This window comes from Platalea leucorodia, assembly GCF_965183815.1.
Source record: "Platalea leucorodia genome assembly, contig: HAP1_HAP1_SCAFFOLD_127, whole genome shotgun sequence".
NCBI classification, from domain to species: Eukaryota; Metazoa; Chordata; class Aves; order Pelecaniformes; family Threskiornithidae; genus Platalea; species Platalea leucorodia.
The window spans coordinates 234,973-248,897 of NW_028121410.1; the positions used below are offsets into that span (position 1 = coordinate 234,973).

Sequence of the window (13,925 nt, forward strand, 5' to 3'; positions counted from 1 at the left end):
AGAGCAGGGTGGCAGTGAACTCCCCAAAGAGGCTGTGATGCCCCACTTGGGCTGTTCCTGCTAGCTGGTAGCAGGCAGCGCTCGGAGCCCGGTGCTGCTGCCTGCCACGGGGCCTGCACACCCTCATCCCGCAAGCAGAGCACTCAGCGGGGGGCTGTCGGGGGTGTCCGATCCCAGCTTCTGCCTCCCCTCCTGCTTGGAACCCCCATGTTGCCCCCCTCCCCCGACAGGCCACCATGCCCAGCACCCGGAACCAGCGACTCTGTGACATCAGCCCCGGGGACAAGGCCACCACGGGCAATGTGACTACTGCGGGCACTACGTTGGCTGCTGCACTGGTGGCAGCGATGAATTTGCTCCCCCTCCTCGTCCTGCTGGCCGTGTGCTGGCCTGTGCACGGCACATGGGACAGCTGTGGGTAAGTGGCCTGAGGCTCTGGGAGAGAGCTGGGGCAACCATTATGGGCTTCACTGGAGGGTGCCCGCTTGTCCCCCGTGGCCACGCCACAGCTTCCCGAACCCCATGTGGGAGCCTCAGTTCCCTGCCAGCACCCAGGCTGCCGGCACAACTCATCTACGGGGCTCAAGCAGAAACAGGGGCGGATGGACGCACACCCCACAGGGTTCCCTGGCCCTGCTGTCCATGCGGTGCCTTGTGGGGAGGGAAGACGGCTGACCTTCAGCCTCAACAGCAGCGAGCGGTCAAGCAGAACAGTAATGAGTTTCTGGTTGCAGAGGGACCTGCGGGCTCCGGCCCATGGCTGCTCACTATGGCACATGGCGCGTCGTGGGGGGCAGAGATGCCCAGCCAGGGGCCTGGCCCTGGATCGTCAGCATCCAGGGGCCCTGGGAATTAGGCACAGGGCACATCTGCGGAGGCTCCCTCATCAGCCCACAGTGGGTCCTCACAGCAGCCCACTGCTTCATCAAGGCCAGGTAAGGAGGACCAGGGAACAAGCATATCCCCACAACACTAGCAGCTGCCCTGGATGCAGCACCACGCGCTACTCCCATCGCGTTTCCTTGCAGCACGCCCAGTGCCTGGGCACTCCAGAGCCCAGCTGAGAGACTGCTCAGAAGGCTGGGCTCGTGCCACTGCTTCCTAGCAGCCTCCAGCCCGACATCCCTTGCACCTAAGGCATGCGAGGGCAGTCGCACCCTCTGTAGCGCTGCTGCCCTCTCTCCCCTGTGAAGGAGAAGGCAGGGAGCTGCTGGGCTGCTGCAGCACACGGCTCCGCTCCCTCTGACCCCTCTCTCCATCTGCCTTCCAGGCACATCACCATGTGGCGCGTGGTGGTTGGGGCCACCCAGCTGACTCAGCTGGGCCCTGAGGTCCAAGTGCGCCATATTAAGCGGCTCCTGGTTCACGAACACTACAGTAATATCTTGGAGAGGAACGACATTGCCTTGCTGGAATTGGACCAGCCTGTCCAGTGCAGCTACTACATACAGCTTGCCTGTGTGCCCGACGCCTCGCTGAGAGTGTCAGAGCTGACAACCTGCTACGTCAGTGGCTGGGGTTCCACGACCGCGAGATGTGAGTTCCCAAAAAGTGCTCGTGTCCTGAGTGCAAGCTTGGCACACTGGGGAGACGGGCTGGGCTTCCTGAGAGCAGAGGCGAAAGCCAGAGTCAGGCTGCGGGGACGTCTGCCTACAGAGAGATGGGCCTGAGCCATTCCCCAAAGCAGGGCAGAAGGGAAACACCGGTACAATGCCTCTCAAGACGCAAAGCCAAGCCCCACGGAAGGGGTTCACCCAGACAGGCGAGGAGAACTGGCAATGAGCTGCTGGGTGTTAATTCCTTTCTGTGCTCACAGCTGGAGGAGCAACGGATGTCCTGCAGGAGGCCAAGGTCCGCCTCATTGATGTCAACCTCTGTAACAGCAGCCGGTGGTACAGAGGGGCCATCCACAGCTACAACTTGTGTGCTGGCTATCCGCAGGGTGGCATCGACACCTGCCAGGTAGGGGCGTGCTACAAGTCAACCCCCGGCAGCACAGGCAGCCCTGACACAACTGCCCAAACGCACCCCAGCACAGGCTTTGCCTGGCAAGTCACCCTGCCACCGCTGGGTCCCCACCGCTGTTGGGGCTCACCTCCCCTTCCTCCAAAAGCCCATCTAGTGCTCTTGGCAGCCCAGAGCTCCAGATCCCAACCCTGGAACCTCCGTCTTCCACCCATCCAGGATCACTGTGCAGAGATGAGAGAGCCCTGCCTTACAGGCCCACAGCCCCCTCCCAGACAAGGTGCTGGAGGCTCCAGCACCTGAGCAGAGCCGTTCTGTGCAGTGAACACAGCTCTGGCAGCTGCTGTGAGAGAGAAGGAGCCAGCCATAGTGCCGACAGTGGCCACCCAACAACACCTTAACGCTCTCTCCCCTGCTGCAGGGTGACAGCGGTGGTCCTCTTGTGTGCAAAGAGAACAACGCCGACTACTTCTGGCTTGTTGGAGTGACCAGCTGGGGGAAAGGCTGTGCGAGAGCAAAACAGCCCGGGGTCTACACCTCCACTCAGCACTTCTACGACTGGATCCTGGTACAGATGGGACTGCACCCAGCACTAAGGGCTGTGCCAACATCACGGGCATGGAGTCATTTTCTCACCGCCTCAACCCCCGTTCAGAGGCCAAGGCCAATGCCAACACAATCGGGCAGGTTTAGCTCCTGCCCACTTCCACTCCAGAAGCTGCTGAAATTCTTTACTCGCGTGCAGGAGCTCCTCCAGGTCCTATGGGGAAAAAAGGCTTGAGCAGCAGGAGGAACAGGATCCAGCACAGCCTGCAGTGTACCACAGCCAGTTCCTTCCGGGGCAATGCCAATCCAAAGGCAGCCTCAGTGTCAAAGGCCTGCTCTGTCCTGCCCACGCTCCACTGAGTCCTCACAAATGCTCAAGTTGACTTAGTTCTTGAAATAAAGTTTCAATTTTCACACCTAACCATGCTTCAGTCCACTTCAGTCTCCTGTGCAAGGCAAGGACTTCCATGCCCGGCACCTGCAAAATGAGGCTGCAGGCAGACAGGAGGGCACAAAGGGAAAGAGTCACTCAACGGGGCTGAAACTGTGCCCGGTCAGAGAGGAGGGTGAGGGTGCTGTGGAAGAAAGGAACACAGGTCACAGGGGGCTCGAGGTCTTGGGGACATCAGCTGGCAACACAAAGAGCCTTAGGCCATCTACTGGTGGGATCCCTGTGTGTGTGTGTGTGTACAATGCACTGGTGGACTCGGAACTGGACTCTCTCATGACCCAGGAGACACGGATCTAGAAAGACACAAGGTTTGCACCAACGACTTGCTAAGGAGCTTGACATCCAGCCACAGACATTACCTGGACTTCATTTCCATACTGTTATTTCAGGAATCTAGGAACATGCTGTGCTTATGAATCTGGGGAGTGAAGATGGCTTTATGTTTCACTAGCAAATATCCAATCCTGATCATCTGCAAAGGCAGAAAAGGCCGGGGCTGTGGTCATGTTTACGTAAGTGGTGGTTACGTACACATGGGTGCTGGTAAAGGCATTGCTCTCTCTATGCGAATCTGCTTTGCCGTTCACATTAACTGTGTAAGCCTGCGTGCGTGTTTGTGTACCTGGCTCTTTGGAATGCAGCATTAAGTCTCTTGAACACACACACGGCAACAGCAGCAGCCACATCCATCAGGCTGGGATAGGACAAGCCTCCTGGGCGCGAGAGCCCACCTGATTCAGCTCCAGCGGACCTGAAAGGAGAAATCCCCCGTCTGCACAAGTCTACTGGATCTGGCTGCTCTGGGAAGTACAAGGCCCGGTACTTCACACCAGGTTAGTGCTGCCTCCTCTCCTCTGCACGGGCAGCTTTGTGAAGTCCCCTATGGTTTGCCTGTCCAAAGCTCCAAGAGAAGAAACTGAGCTACACCTGGGGGTTTCTGCTGCAGGAACCTTTCACAGTGATCCAACCCCAGACCAGCCCTGCCATGGGCTGACCCCGCTGACACCTCACTTGTCCCCAGTGCTCTTTGGCCTGGAGTCAGACCCAGCCGAGAACTATGATCTGCTGCAGAGCGGCGCAGGGCTGGAGCGTCTGCAAGTCCTGAAGGAGATCAAAGTGCAGAAAGTGCTTTTTGAACAGCGCATGGAGTCTGGGGACAGCCAGGTCAGGAAGGGCAGGGATCCCGCCCTGCTGCCTACCAAACTGTACTCCTAAGCCCTCCTGCTGCCACTGCTCCTGGCCTCTTGCTGCTCCATCCCCTTCCGTTGCTCCGTGCTGGAACCCCATCCCAAACCCACCAGACCCCCCCGCCCCCAACTACCCAAGCTCAGCCTTAGAGCTACCCTGCAGCTTTGGCTCAGTGACACCGCTGACTGATGGAGCACTGGGGCAGCAAACTGTGCGTTGGGGAGATTGCCAGCCCTGCTAGGAGGGCAGCTCAGGGGACCCTGTGCTCTCTGCTGGACGTTCAAGCTGAGGCCTCTTGACAGAAACCCGGACTGGCTCAGGGAGGGACCATGAGACAGCATCATCTCCAGAGCCAGAACAGCTCCTTTCAAACCATCATCAAGGTGAAGCAAAGGGCATGCCCCAGTCTCCAGAGATCCCAGCGCAGCTGGAGGCATGCTCTGCACCCCTGGGTGGGAACAGAGCTGGCAGCTGCAGCACCAGCACTTGCCAGGGGCCAAGAGCACAGCAAGAGGAGGATGGGATGGATGGTCCTGGCAGCTTCAGAGGCAGGACCTTGCATGGCTAGTGCAGAGGGGACATGCCTAGGCAGAAGCAGCTCAGGGTATGCATGCTCAAGCACCTCCAAGTCCTTCATGACTCCAGGAGGTGGAGATGTGGCTGGTGGTTGGCAGGCCTGGTCCTCTTGTGAGGTCTGTGGGTGCTGGGGCTGATCAACCAGGTGGGCTGCAACCACATGCCAGCCCCATGACTGAAAGGCTCGCTCTCCTCTTGCTCGTGAGCTAGTCCAGCTTCGAGTTCACTAGCCAACTGCACACGCCCACAGCGCTCCCACCAGCAGCTGGCCCCAGACACTCGCTGTTTCCAACTGCTGGGGCCCTGTGACCTGTGTTCCCTTCTGCCGCTGCTAGCAGCCAGGCCTCTGGACCCACCCCCGTCACACTGGGGACACAGAGTGGGGCCACACAGAAAAGGATTTGGAATCGCTCTCAAAAAGAAGGTAGGACGGACTGTGGTGATCAGGTGCAGGGCTCAGGCAAACAAGCAAACCAACCAGCACTTTGCTTATGTGTGACTGGCTCCTTGATCCCCCCTTCTCCCCACTTTCCATGCTTATACATCTCCCTCCTCTTCCTTCACTCCTCCCTTTCTCCCCCCTTGTCTCCTCCCAAACAAGGCACTCACCCCCGGTTATTTTCCCCCTGGCTCCCAGGTTTGCCCCATCTGTGAACAGAGTTGGGGTTTCAGGTGCCGTTAGCTAGGTCACCTTGGACTTCCATGGCATCACTGATGCGGTTTCCTGGGTACTGCTATCCCTGACAGATTCCTCTCCCCAAAATGACCCCAGCTCTTCCTTCAATTATCTGCAAAGTGTGGCCACCTCTCGCATCATTCCCCCTCAACCACCTGCAAAATCTGGTGCTGGAACAGCAGAGTATCCACAGAAGACAAGTTGTCTTATCTCAGGCCTTCTTCTGTCTGCTCTAAGCAGATATGGGGCACCACCTTCAGGTCCATTCTCAAAAACCAAAGCAGCCTTGAGTCCAGTTTGCTTGGGGCCCAGTTCTGGTGCCTGTGAAGCCATGCGACGCCTCAAGGGCCCTGAGAATAGCAGCTATTCCACTTTCAGACAGAGCCTGCCCTGTCATCCCAGGGACCAGGCTGCACACCCAGCTCTGGGCCTTAGGTCTAACCCCACAAGCCAGGATGGCAGCACCAAGCTCCCGCACCTTTCACGAGCTCTGAGGCTGCCCCCCTTCAAGCCACTGCTCTCCACCCTGCTCAGCAAATGCAACGCACGTGGCTGCCTCCTGCTTTTCTCCCATGACTGCCCTGCGCTCCAGCATGTGAGCAAGGCTCCACCATACAGCTGTAGAAGGCAGACTGATGAGGTGAGGTTGATACAGGATGCACCAAAGCCATGGAGAACGGCATGTGGGGCTGAGGGGTTCAGAATCAGAGTCACTTAGGTTGGAAAAGACCTTTAAGATCATTGAGTCCAACCACAAACCAAAAACTACCAAGTCCACCACTAAACCATGTCCCTAAGTGCCACATCTACACATTGCTTAAATACCTCCAGGGATGGGGACTCAACCACTTCCCCGGGCAGCCTGTTCCAATGCTTGACAACCCTTTCGGTGAAGAAATTTTTCCTAATATCCAACCTAAAGCTCCCCTGGTGCAATTTGAGCCCATTTCCTCTTGTCCTATCACTTGCTACTTGGGAAAGGAGACCGACCCCCACCTCACTACAGCCTCCTTTCAGGTAGTTATGGAGAGCGATAAGGTCTCCCCTCAGCCTCCTTTTCTCGAGGCTGAACAACCCCAGCTCCCTCAGCCGCTCCTCACAGGACTTGTGCTCCAGACCCTTCACCAGCCTCGTTGCCCTTCTTTGGACACGCTCCAGCACCTCAATGTCCTTCTTGTAGTGAGGGGCCCAAAACTGAACACAGGATTCAAAGTGCGGCCTCACCAGTGCTGAGTACGGGGGGCGGTCACTGCCCTAGTCCTGCTGGCCACTCTAATTCTGATACAAGCCAGGATGCCACTGGCCTTCTTGGCCACCTGGGCACACTGCCGGCTCATCTTCAGCCAGCTGTCGACCAACACCCCCAGGTCTTTTTCCGCCGGGCAGCTCTCCAACCACTCCTCCCCCAGCCTGTAGCGTTGCATGGGGTTGTTATGACCCAACTGCAGGACCCCGCACTAAGCCTTGTTACATCTTATACAGTTGTCAAGGAGAAAGTGCAAGAGAAGGATTAGCACCAACAAAAGGATATGGATGAGGAGAAGTTGGATGGAAAGGTGTAGGAGAAGGAGGAGGAGAAAGAGCAACACAAGAAGGAAGAAGAGGATAAGGAGGAGGAAAAAAATAGGACGAGGATGAAAAGGAACAGGACAAGGAGGAGAAAGATGAGAAATGAGCAAGAGGAAGAAGAAGAGGAGGAGGTGGACGAAGAACAGGAGAAGAAATAGGAAAAGGAACAGGAATAAGATGAGGAAGAGGAGGAGAAGAAGAAGGAAAAAAGGAGGAGAAAGAACAGATGATGAAGGGGAAGAAAAAGAAGAGAAGGAGGAGGAATAAGAGGACAAAAATTAAGAAGAATACGAGGACAAGGCGAAGGAAGAATAGGAGGAAGAACAGGATTTGGAGGAGGAGGAAGAAAAAGAGGAATATGAGGTAGGAGAAGATGAAGAGAAGGAGGAGGAGTAATATGTTGAAGAACAGGAGGAGGAGAAGGAGAAGGAGAAGGAAGAGGAGAGGAGAAGGTGGAAGAAGAACAGAAGGAACAGGAGGATGAGGATAAAGAACAGGAGGGTAAACAGAGTAACAGAACAACAGGAAGAGGAGGAAGAACACCAGAAGGAAATAGGAGGAGGAAGAGTTGGAGGAGGAGGAGGAGAAGGAGGGGTATAAGGAGAAGGACTATGAAGAACAAGAAGAACAGGAGGAGGATGAACATGCAGAGGATAAACATGCAGAGGTGTATGAGGAGGAGAAAGTGAAGGAGACCGAGGAAGAAGAGGTGGAGAAGAACTGGATGAAGACAAAAAGGAGGAGAAAGAAAAAGAACAGGAGGAGGAGGGAGAACTGTGGGAAGAACAGGATGAAGAACATGAGAAAGAACCAGAAAAGGAAGAACAAGAGCAGGAAGAGGAGGAGTCCGAGGAGGAACATAAAAAGGAAAAGAAGGAAGGAGAAAGGGAGGAGGTGAAAGAACAGGAGGTAGAGGGGGAAGAAATGGAGGAAGAGAATGAACAGGAGGAGGAGAAACAGGAGGAGGAAGAAGAGCAGGAGGAGGAAGAAGGGGAAGAGAATCAGGAGAAGAATGGGGGGATGAGGAGAAGAAGATGAAGAGAAGGAAGAACAGGATGAGGAAGAGGAGGAGGAAGAACACGAGAAAGAGTAAGGGAGATGAGGAAGAGGAGGAAGAACAGGATAAGGAGGAGGGGGAGAATAAAGAAAAGGATGAGGATGATGAAAAAATGAAGGAGAAAGAAAAGGAGGAGGGAGGAGAAGAAACGAGAAGAGGAGGAGGAAGAGGAAGAACAGGAGGAGGAAGAAAAGAAAGGAAAAGAATAGGAGGCAGAGGAAGAACAGGAGGAGGGGGAAGAAGAGCAGGAGGAGGAAGAACAGCAGGAGGAGGAGGAGGAGGAGGAGGAGAAGGAAGAGAAAGAGGATGAGGAGGAAAGGAGGAAGAAAAGCAGGAGGAGGAGGAAGAACATGAAGAACAAGAGAAGGAGGAGGAGGTGGACAACGATGACGAAGAACAGAGGAGGAGCAGGAGGAGGAGGAAAGGAGGAAGAAGAACAGGGAAGAGGAAGAGGAGGAGGAGAAGGAGGGCGAGGAAGCACCTCCAAATTCACTCTAGAGTGTCAGCACATGAAAATCCTTGGCTGGAGCACTGCTACACCCATTTGCCCATGAGGAGTCACTAAATCCAAGCCTATTGGTGAAGCCATTACTCACAGGAGTCGTTCTGTGTCCTGGCCATCGCTCCTCTCGGGAACAGACGGGAAAGCTCTGGATGACAAAGGCTGTCAGGACGCGCTCCAGAAACAGAAGACCAGTGCAAGAAGATCCCCATCACCTAATCGCATAGAAATAACTCCAGCTCAATGAAATGATTATTGAAAATGAAACACACAGAACAGCATCCGCCATCAAAACTCTTTCACTGGTAGTTTGAGCTGCTGCAGAGCTGCAGGCTGAAGACCTTACCATCACTGTCACAGGACCCCAAAAGAAAGAATAACTGCCAAAGGGGAACTCTACCCATAGCCCATCTCTATCCAGCCTTTAAAAGCAGAATAGCTCAGCCTACAGCTCTGGAGGGATACACCAGACCACACTTATATCCTGTGTCTACCTACTCGATGATCTGTCCAGAAAGTCAAATCATAATTACCTTTGAAACAGGATGGAAATGGGAGGGGGAAGGGGTGGAGGTGGGGGGGAGAAAGCAAACAATTGCTGGAGAAAAGGGAAAGTGTAGGCATGCAATTAAAAAAGACAGGAGCCGAGTTATCCTGAAGGCCAGCTCAGCCCCACTCACTTTTGCTGGTGAAAAGCTGCGCAGCGTGGAGGAACAATCCTGACTTTGGTGCTGGGATGCACACAGGTGTCAGAGTTCAGCTCTGAAACAGCAGAAAAACCTTGACACGGCTCCTGTTCACTGTCCTCATACCTGTGTGCTTGCTGTGGCTTCCTCGTTTCCCTGGCGTCCTCCCAGACAACAGGGATGTGGCATCTGTCCAGTCCACGGGCCACGAGGAGAAACAGGTTTGACCACGAAGCGGGTAGCAAACAACTGCATCTGCAGAAGCAAAGGGGCAGCCGCGCCTCAGCTTCGGAGCTGCCCGGAGCTGCCCTGAGCCCCAGGAGCCCCTGGCGCCCCAGCATTTGCTTGGCCCTGAAGCCCTGCGGGTCCTGCCAGCGCTGGGGACCCGCGGGGACAGAAGGGAAGGACAGTGGTCAGCCCTGTGGGGAGTGGGACAGGGCTCCGTCCTTCCTTCTGGCCGCAGGAGGATGCCCTGGGCCCCGCCAGCACAGGCCGTCTCTCCTCCTCACCGCCCGGGGCAAGGCGAGGCCTGAGGGAGGCCCTGGGCGCTGGGCTCAGCACGGGCGCTGGGACCGGGGCAGAGCCCCGTCTCCTGCCAGCTGCCGGCCTGGCCCATGCCAGCGGCTCCCGTCACACAGCACAGACAGAGCCGCGTTTTGGGAAAGGCTTGCCGATCCGGGGCAAATCCAGGGAAGCTCCCTCCTGCCAGCTCCCCTCCCCTGCTGCCCTGGCCCCTGCCCTGCCCTCCCCTCCCTCCCTGCGCAGGCCCAGACCCCACCAGCGGACCGAGGGACGGCAGAGCTGTGCACACACACCCCCCTGCGCTGCTGAGAGAGCAGCTCCCGGCGCCATGGCCCTTCTGGAGGCCGTCTCTCCGCAGGCCCCGTGTCCCGGCGGGCTGAGGAGCCGCTGCGCTGCGGGGGCAGCGGGCGCAGGGCGGCTCTGGGAGGAGAGGCCCGGGCTGCCTGAGCCTGCCCGGCAACGGCCACGCCATTGGCCACGGCTGAGCCAATCAGCGGAGCCGGAGGCGGCCTGTCAGTCACAGCCGGGTGGGGCGGGGCCGGAGGGGGCCGAGGCCCAGGGGCCTGAGGAGAAAGGGGCGAGAGCCGGGCCGGGGGCAGCCGGGGCCCGGGGGGAGCAGGGCCAGGGCCGGGGGAGCTGCAGGAGCAGGAGCAGGAGCAGGAGCAGGAGCAGGTATCTGCCAGTGCGGATGGGCCTGGGGGGAGGGACCTGGAGGCCTCACCGCCCAGGGGCCCCGCCACGGCCCAGTCCCCAGCCCTGGGCCCGAGTGCTCAGCCCAGGGCCAGCCCCACCAGCAGGGTCAGGGCGGTCCCTGCTGCTGCCCCGAGGGTCGCCAGCCCCAGCCCTGACAGCGGGGGGTCGGTGTTTGATGTCCGCAGGCCAGGGGAAGGCAGAGCGGCCTCCTCTCTCCAGGCGGCTCCAGGCTTTGGAGCAGGCATGCTGTGGTGGGGACAGGCCAGGGGCCTTTGCTGTCCCCAGGCCTTCGTGTGAGTCTGGTGCTGATGGACAGCCCCGTCTCTGCTGACAGCCTTTGATAAATGGGGATTTCCAGACATGGAAGTTGTTTCTCCCTCCTGGTGGGAGCACGCAGCGGGGCTCTGTTGTCAGAGAAGCAAGCGGGGAATGTTGCTGGCTGGATGCAGCTCCCTTGGCAGATGGCTGTGCCCCTCTCTCGGCCCCGAGGTCCGATACCTGCCTTTCCCCCAGCCAAGCTGTGCTGCCGGCTCTTGGGAAATGGGAGTACAGAGGGCGGATGGTTTTACCACAGCCGGGAAGTTGCAGTCAACCTGTCAGGGATTTTTTCTTCCCGGTTCTTGCAGTAACACTTTTTTTTTTTTTTTTTTTTTAAGTAAATGTATTTTTTCCAAGGAAACTTCACCAAGGAAAGTGCAGTGTTTAGCTGTGATTGCTCTCTGTGTGGATTGTGTCTGTCCTCAGCTGGGCACACAGCAGCTTTCAGACGAGGAATGGGCCTATTCCAGGATGAAGTGAGCAGTGGGGATCCCAAGCCTGTTTTGTTCAAGGCAATCAGGTGAAAATGTGCGGTTAGAGCTCTCTGCGTTGCTGCCCCTTTTGGTTGCAGTGCTCCCCTCTAGTTCTCTGTAATACTTCTACTGCTCGGCTCCATCAGGTTTACATTTCTGTAAATTGATGCTACACTTTGCAACTGTTTCTGCTTGATTCTTCACAGATTTGAAAATTCCCTGTTCGGGTCTCTACTTTCATCTCCCCCCTGTGCTGCAGAACCATATTTAACTGCAGGGGCTGCAGAGTTTGTGTTTCCTCCCCGCGGTGAGGAAAATATGGACATGGAAAAAAAATAGTTAGCAATTTTGAAAAGACTCCTTTTTTTCTGTGTTCATTTTCACATTCAGTGTACCTGTTGTGAGTTCTTAAATACTCAGAGAGATACTCTGAGTCTTAGCAATCCCTTGTTTGCATGCCTGTGCTCAGGAGGTGCATCAGAAACTCTGTTTGGGCGTTGCTTCTGTTGGACAAGGAACCGTAGCCCTTTCTGAAAAACAGCTCCTGGGTGAGTTAGTTCCTCGGCCACAGCAGAAGGGTTTCTGTGTGCATCTGCCAGAACTCGGGAGCAAACCCTGCTGACAGAAGCCCTGGGAAGAAAGGGAAGACTGGAGAGAGCAGAACAGATCCTTAGAGTTGCGCTGCTTTACCCCAGCTGGCGTCACACCTCCTGGCACGGTGACTCTGGGTAAGGGTGCTCTCAGGGTGTTTTGTCACCTTCTCCAGTGCTCACCATCAGAGAGCCGACGGCGCTGGGGAAAGGGCAGGACCCCCTTCTTTGTGCACCCCAGGATCTTGTCACACTGCATAAGCTCCTGCGCAAGCAGAAGTGGCCGATAGTGGACTTGTTGAGGGAGGCTGGTGTGGGCACGAGGAAGATGCCGGGAGCAGACTTCATTCCAGTCACCAAAGGGGTCTGTAGGGAGCAGAACAGGAGTGAACGGCTGCCACTGCTGTACGTCCTTGCGTGCAGAGCCAGGGTGGTTCCAGTGGAGGAAAGGGTGGCGGTTCAGCAAGGGGCACTTTCTCTTGTCTTACCCTCAGAGGACGACTGCCACTGTCTGGAAAGCTGGAGGGGAAAGGGAGGGCAAGGATGCGAGAAGTGGGATGTCATCTGGAGCAGGTTGCGGGAGTGAGGGTACCCGTTGCCTCATGGTCTCCAAAGGGAGTCGCTGCTCAGCTCTGTGGCTGCCCAGATCCTGCTGCAGACACTGAACTGGCATCATGTTTCCCAGTGTCGATACTCGACCTTTCCCCCACCAGTCTTGGGCCTGTATTCCCATTGCGCTGCCTTCCAGCACATATCTGTGCAGCACTGCTCCCCCTGAGCCTCACTTCCCACAGGGACAGCGGTATGGAGCTGTGAGGAGGATGCTCAGGTCTACGAGGGTTTGGCAGTGCAGGTGTTAACTGATACCCTAGCCCAAGCCAAAATGAGCCGTCTCAAAACCCAGGGGGCTGGGAAGTTTGGCATGTTAACAGCCGAGAGGTCTGCTGAAGGCAGCAAAAGCCCGGTAAAGTTGTTAATGCTCAGACCTCAGCAGGTTTTCTTTGTGCTGTGCTTCCCTGCAGAAGAACAGCCAAGCTCATCCCACCTACTCTGGGGCAAGCCTTGATGTTTTTGTGACCCCACTGCCATGTTCTGCATTGGTTGCCAGACCAAAGTTCCCATGAGAGACAAGGCTCAGGAGGACGTGGTCATCTTGCTGATTTCCTTGCAACGGGGGAATTTTACAAGCAGTGGAGATCTGGCTGAGGGTCAGAACCAGTGTGTGGAGATGAGGAAAGGACGATGCAGAGAGAGCAGAAGAGGTGAGAGGAGCCCAGTGTGCTGGGAGAGCATCTCTGCATCCTCATTGATGGGAGATGCCAGAGTGGGTCCAGGATATGGTTCCCTGAAACCATCTAGCGGCCTACAGCAGCGTGGCCGGGAGGAGACTGCTGGGGAAGAGCTGGAGAAGCCAGGGGATGTGCAATACTGCCGTCAGCCCAGTGGCAGGAGGGAGGTTATTCAGTCCTTGGGGTTGGGCTCAAAATCTGCAGCCTGAGGTGTAATGTCCTGTACTGGGATTTGGTAGTCAGCACTGATTATCCAGCTGATCAAACCAGACCCTTTCTCCAGCTGTTGGTGGCAGCTGGAAAAGAGAGGTTCAGAAGACCTTGCTTTTTAAAACCTAAGCCAGAGCAGAAGCCTTGTCATGGTACCTGTGTTGCCTTTCACTGCAGTTTTCACACCTTTGAGAGAAGCGGCATTTGGCTGCCGGACTGTTGTACTGACTGTTTTGCAGATTAAACAGACTTTGTAAGCGTGGAAGAGCACTGGGCATGGACAAGCAAACGCTTCAGGCAGCTGCAGAGCAGAGCTGGGGGCAGTCTGTAGTGTTTGTGCCAGGATCAAAAGCTAAAGGATGTTTCCGTTCCAAGAGCCGAGTCTGCTGGGAGCTCCAGTCTCCAAACTTCCAAAGCCCGTGTGTTCAACAGTGATCAGCCCCGATGTTTCTTTCTGCTACTCTCCAACACAGTTTCTCTGGGCTTTTTCTTTGGTTGGTTTATATCTCTGGTAGGTGTCCAAGCTCCGTTCCATCAAGCCACTTGCAAACCTGCCACTTGCCAGCCTTCTGCTGGGGGCCAAGCCAGAGGGATGAAGCCTCGTGCTCGTGCCA

At 56.3% G+C, this 13,925-nt stretch overlaps 1 protein-coding gene across 1 annotated transcript; it reads left to right on the plus strand.

Moving 5' to 3' along the window:
- Nucleotides 1–756: 756 nt before the first annotated feature.
- LOC309603561 (acrosin-like) lies at nucleotides 757–2,746 on the plus strand (the record flags this gene model as incomplete). Its single annotated transcript, XM_082338379.1, has 4 exons — nucleotides 757–935; nucleotides 1,271–1,536; nucleotides 1,817–1,962; nucleotides 2,387–2,746. 4 exons carry the CDS (start codon nucleotides 757–759, stop codon nucleotides 2,744–2,746), a joined length of 951 nt encoding a protein of 316 aa, XP_082194505.1.
- Nucleotides 2,747–13,925: the final 11,179 nt, after the last annotated feature.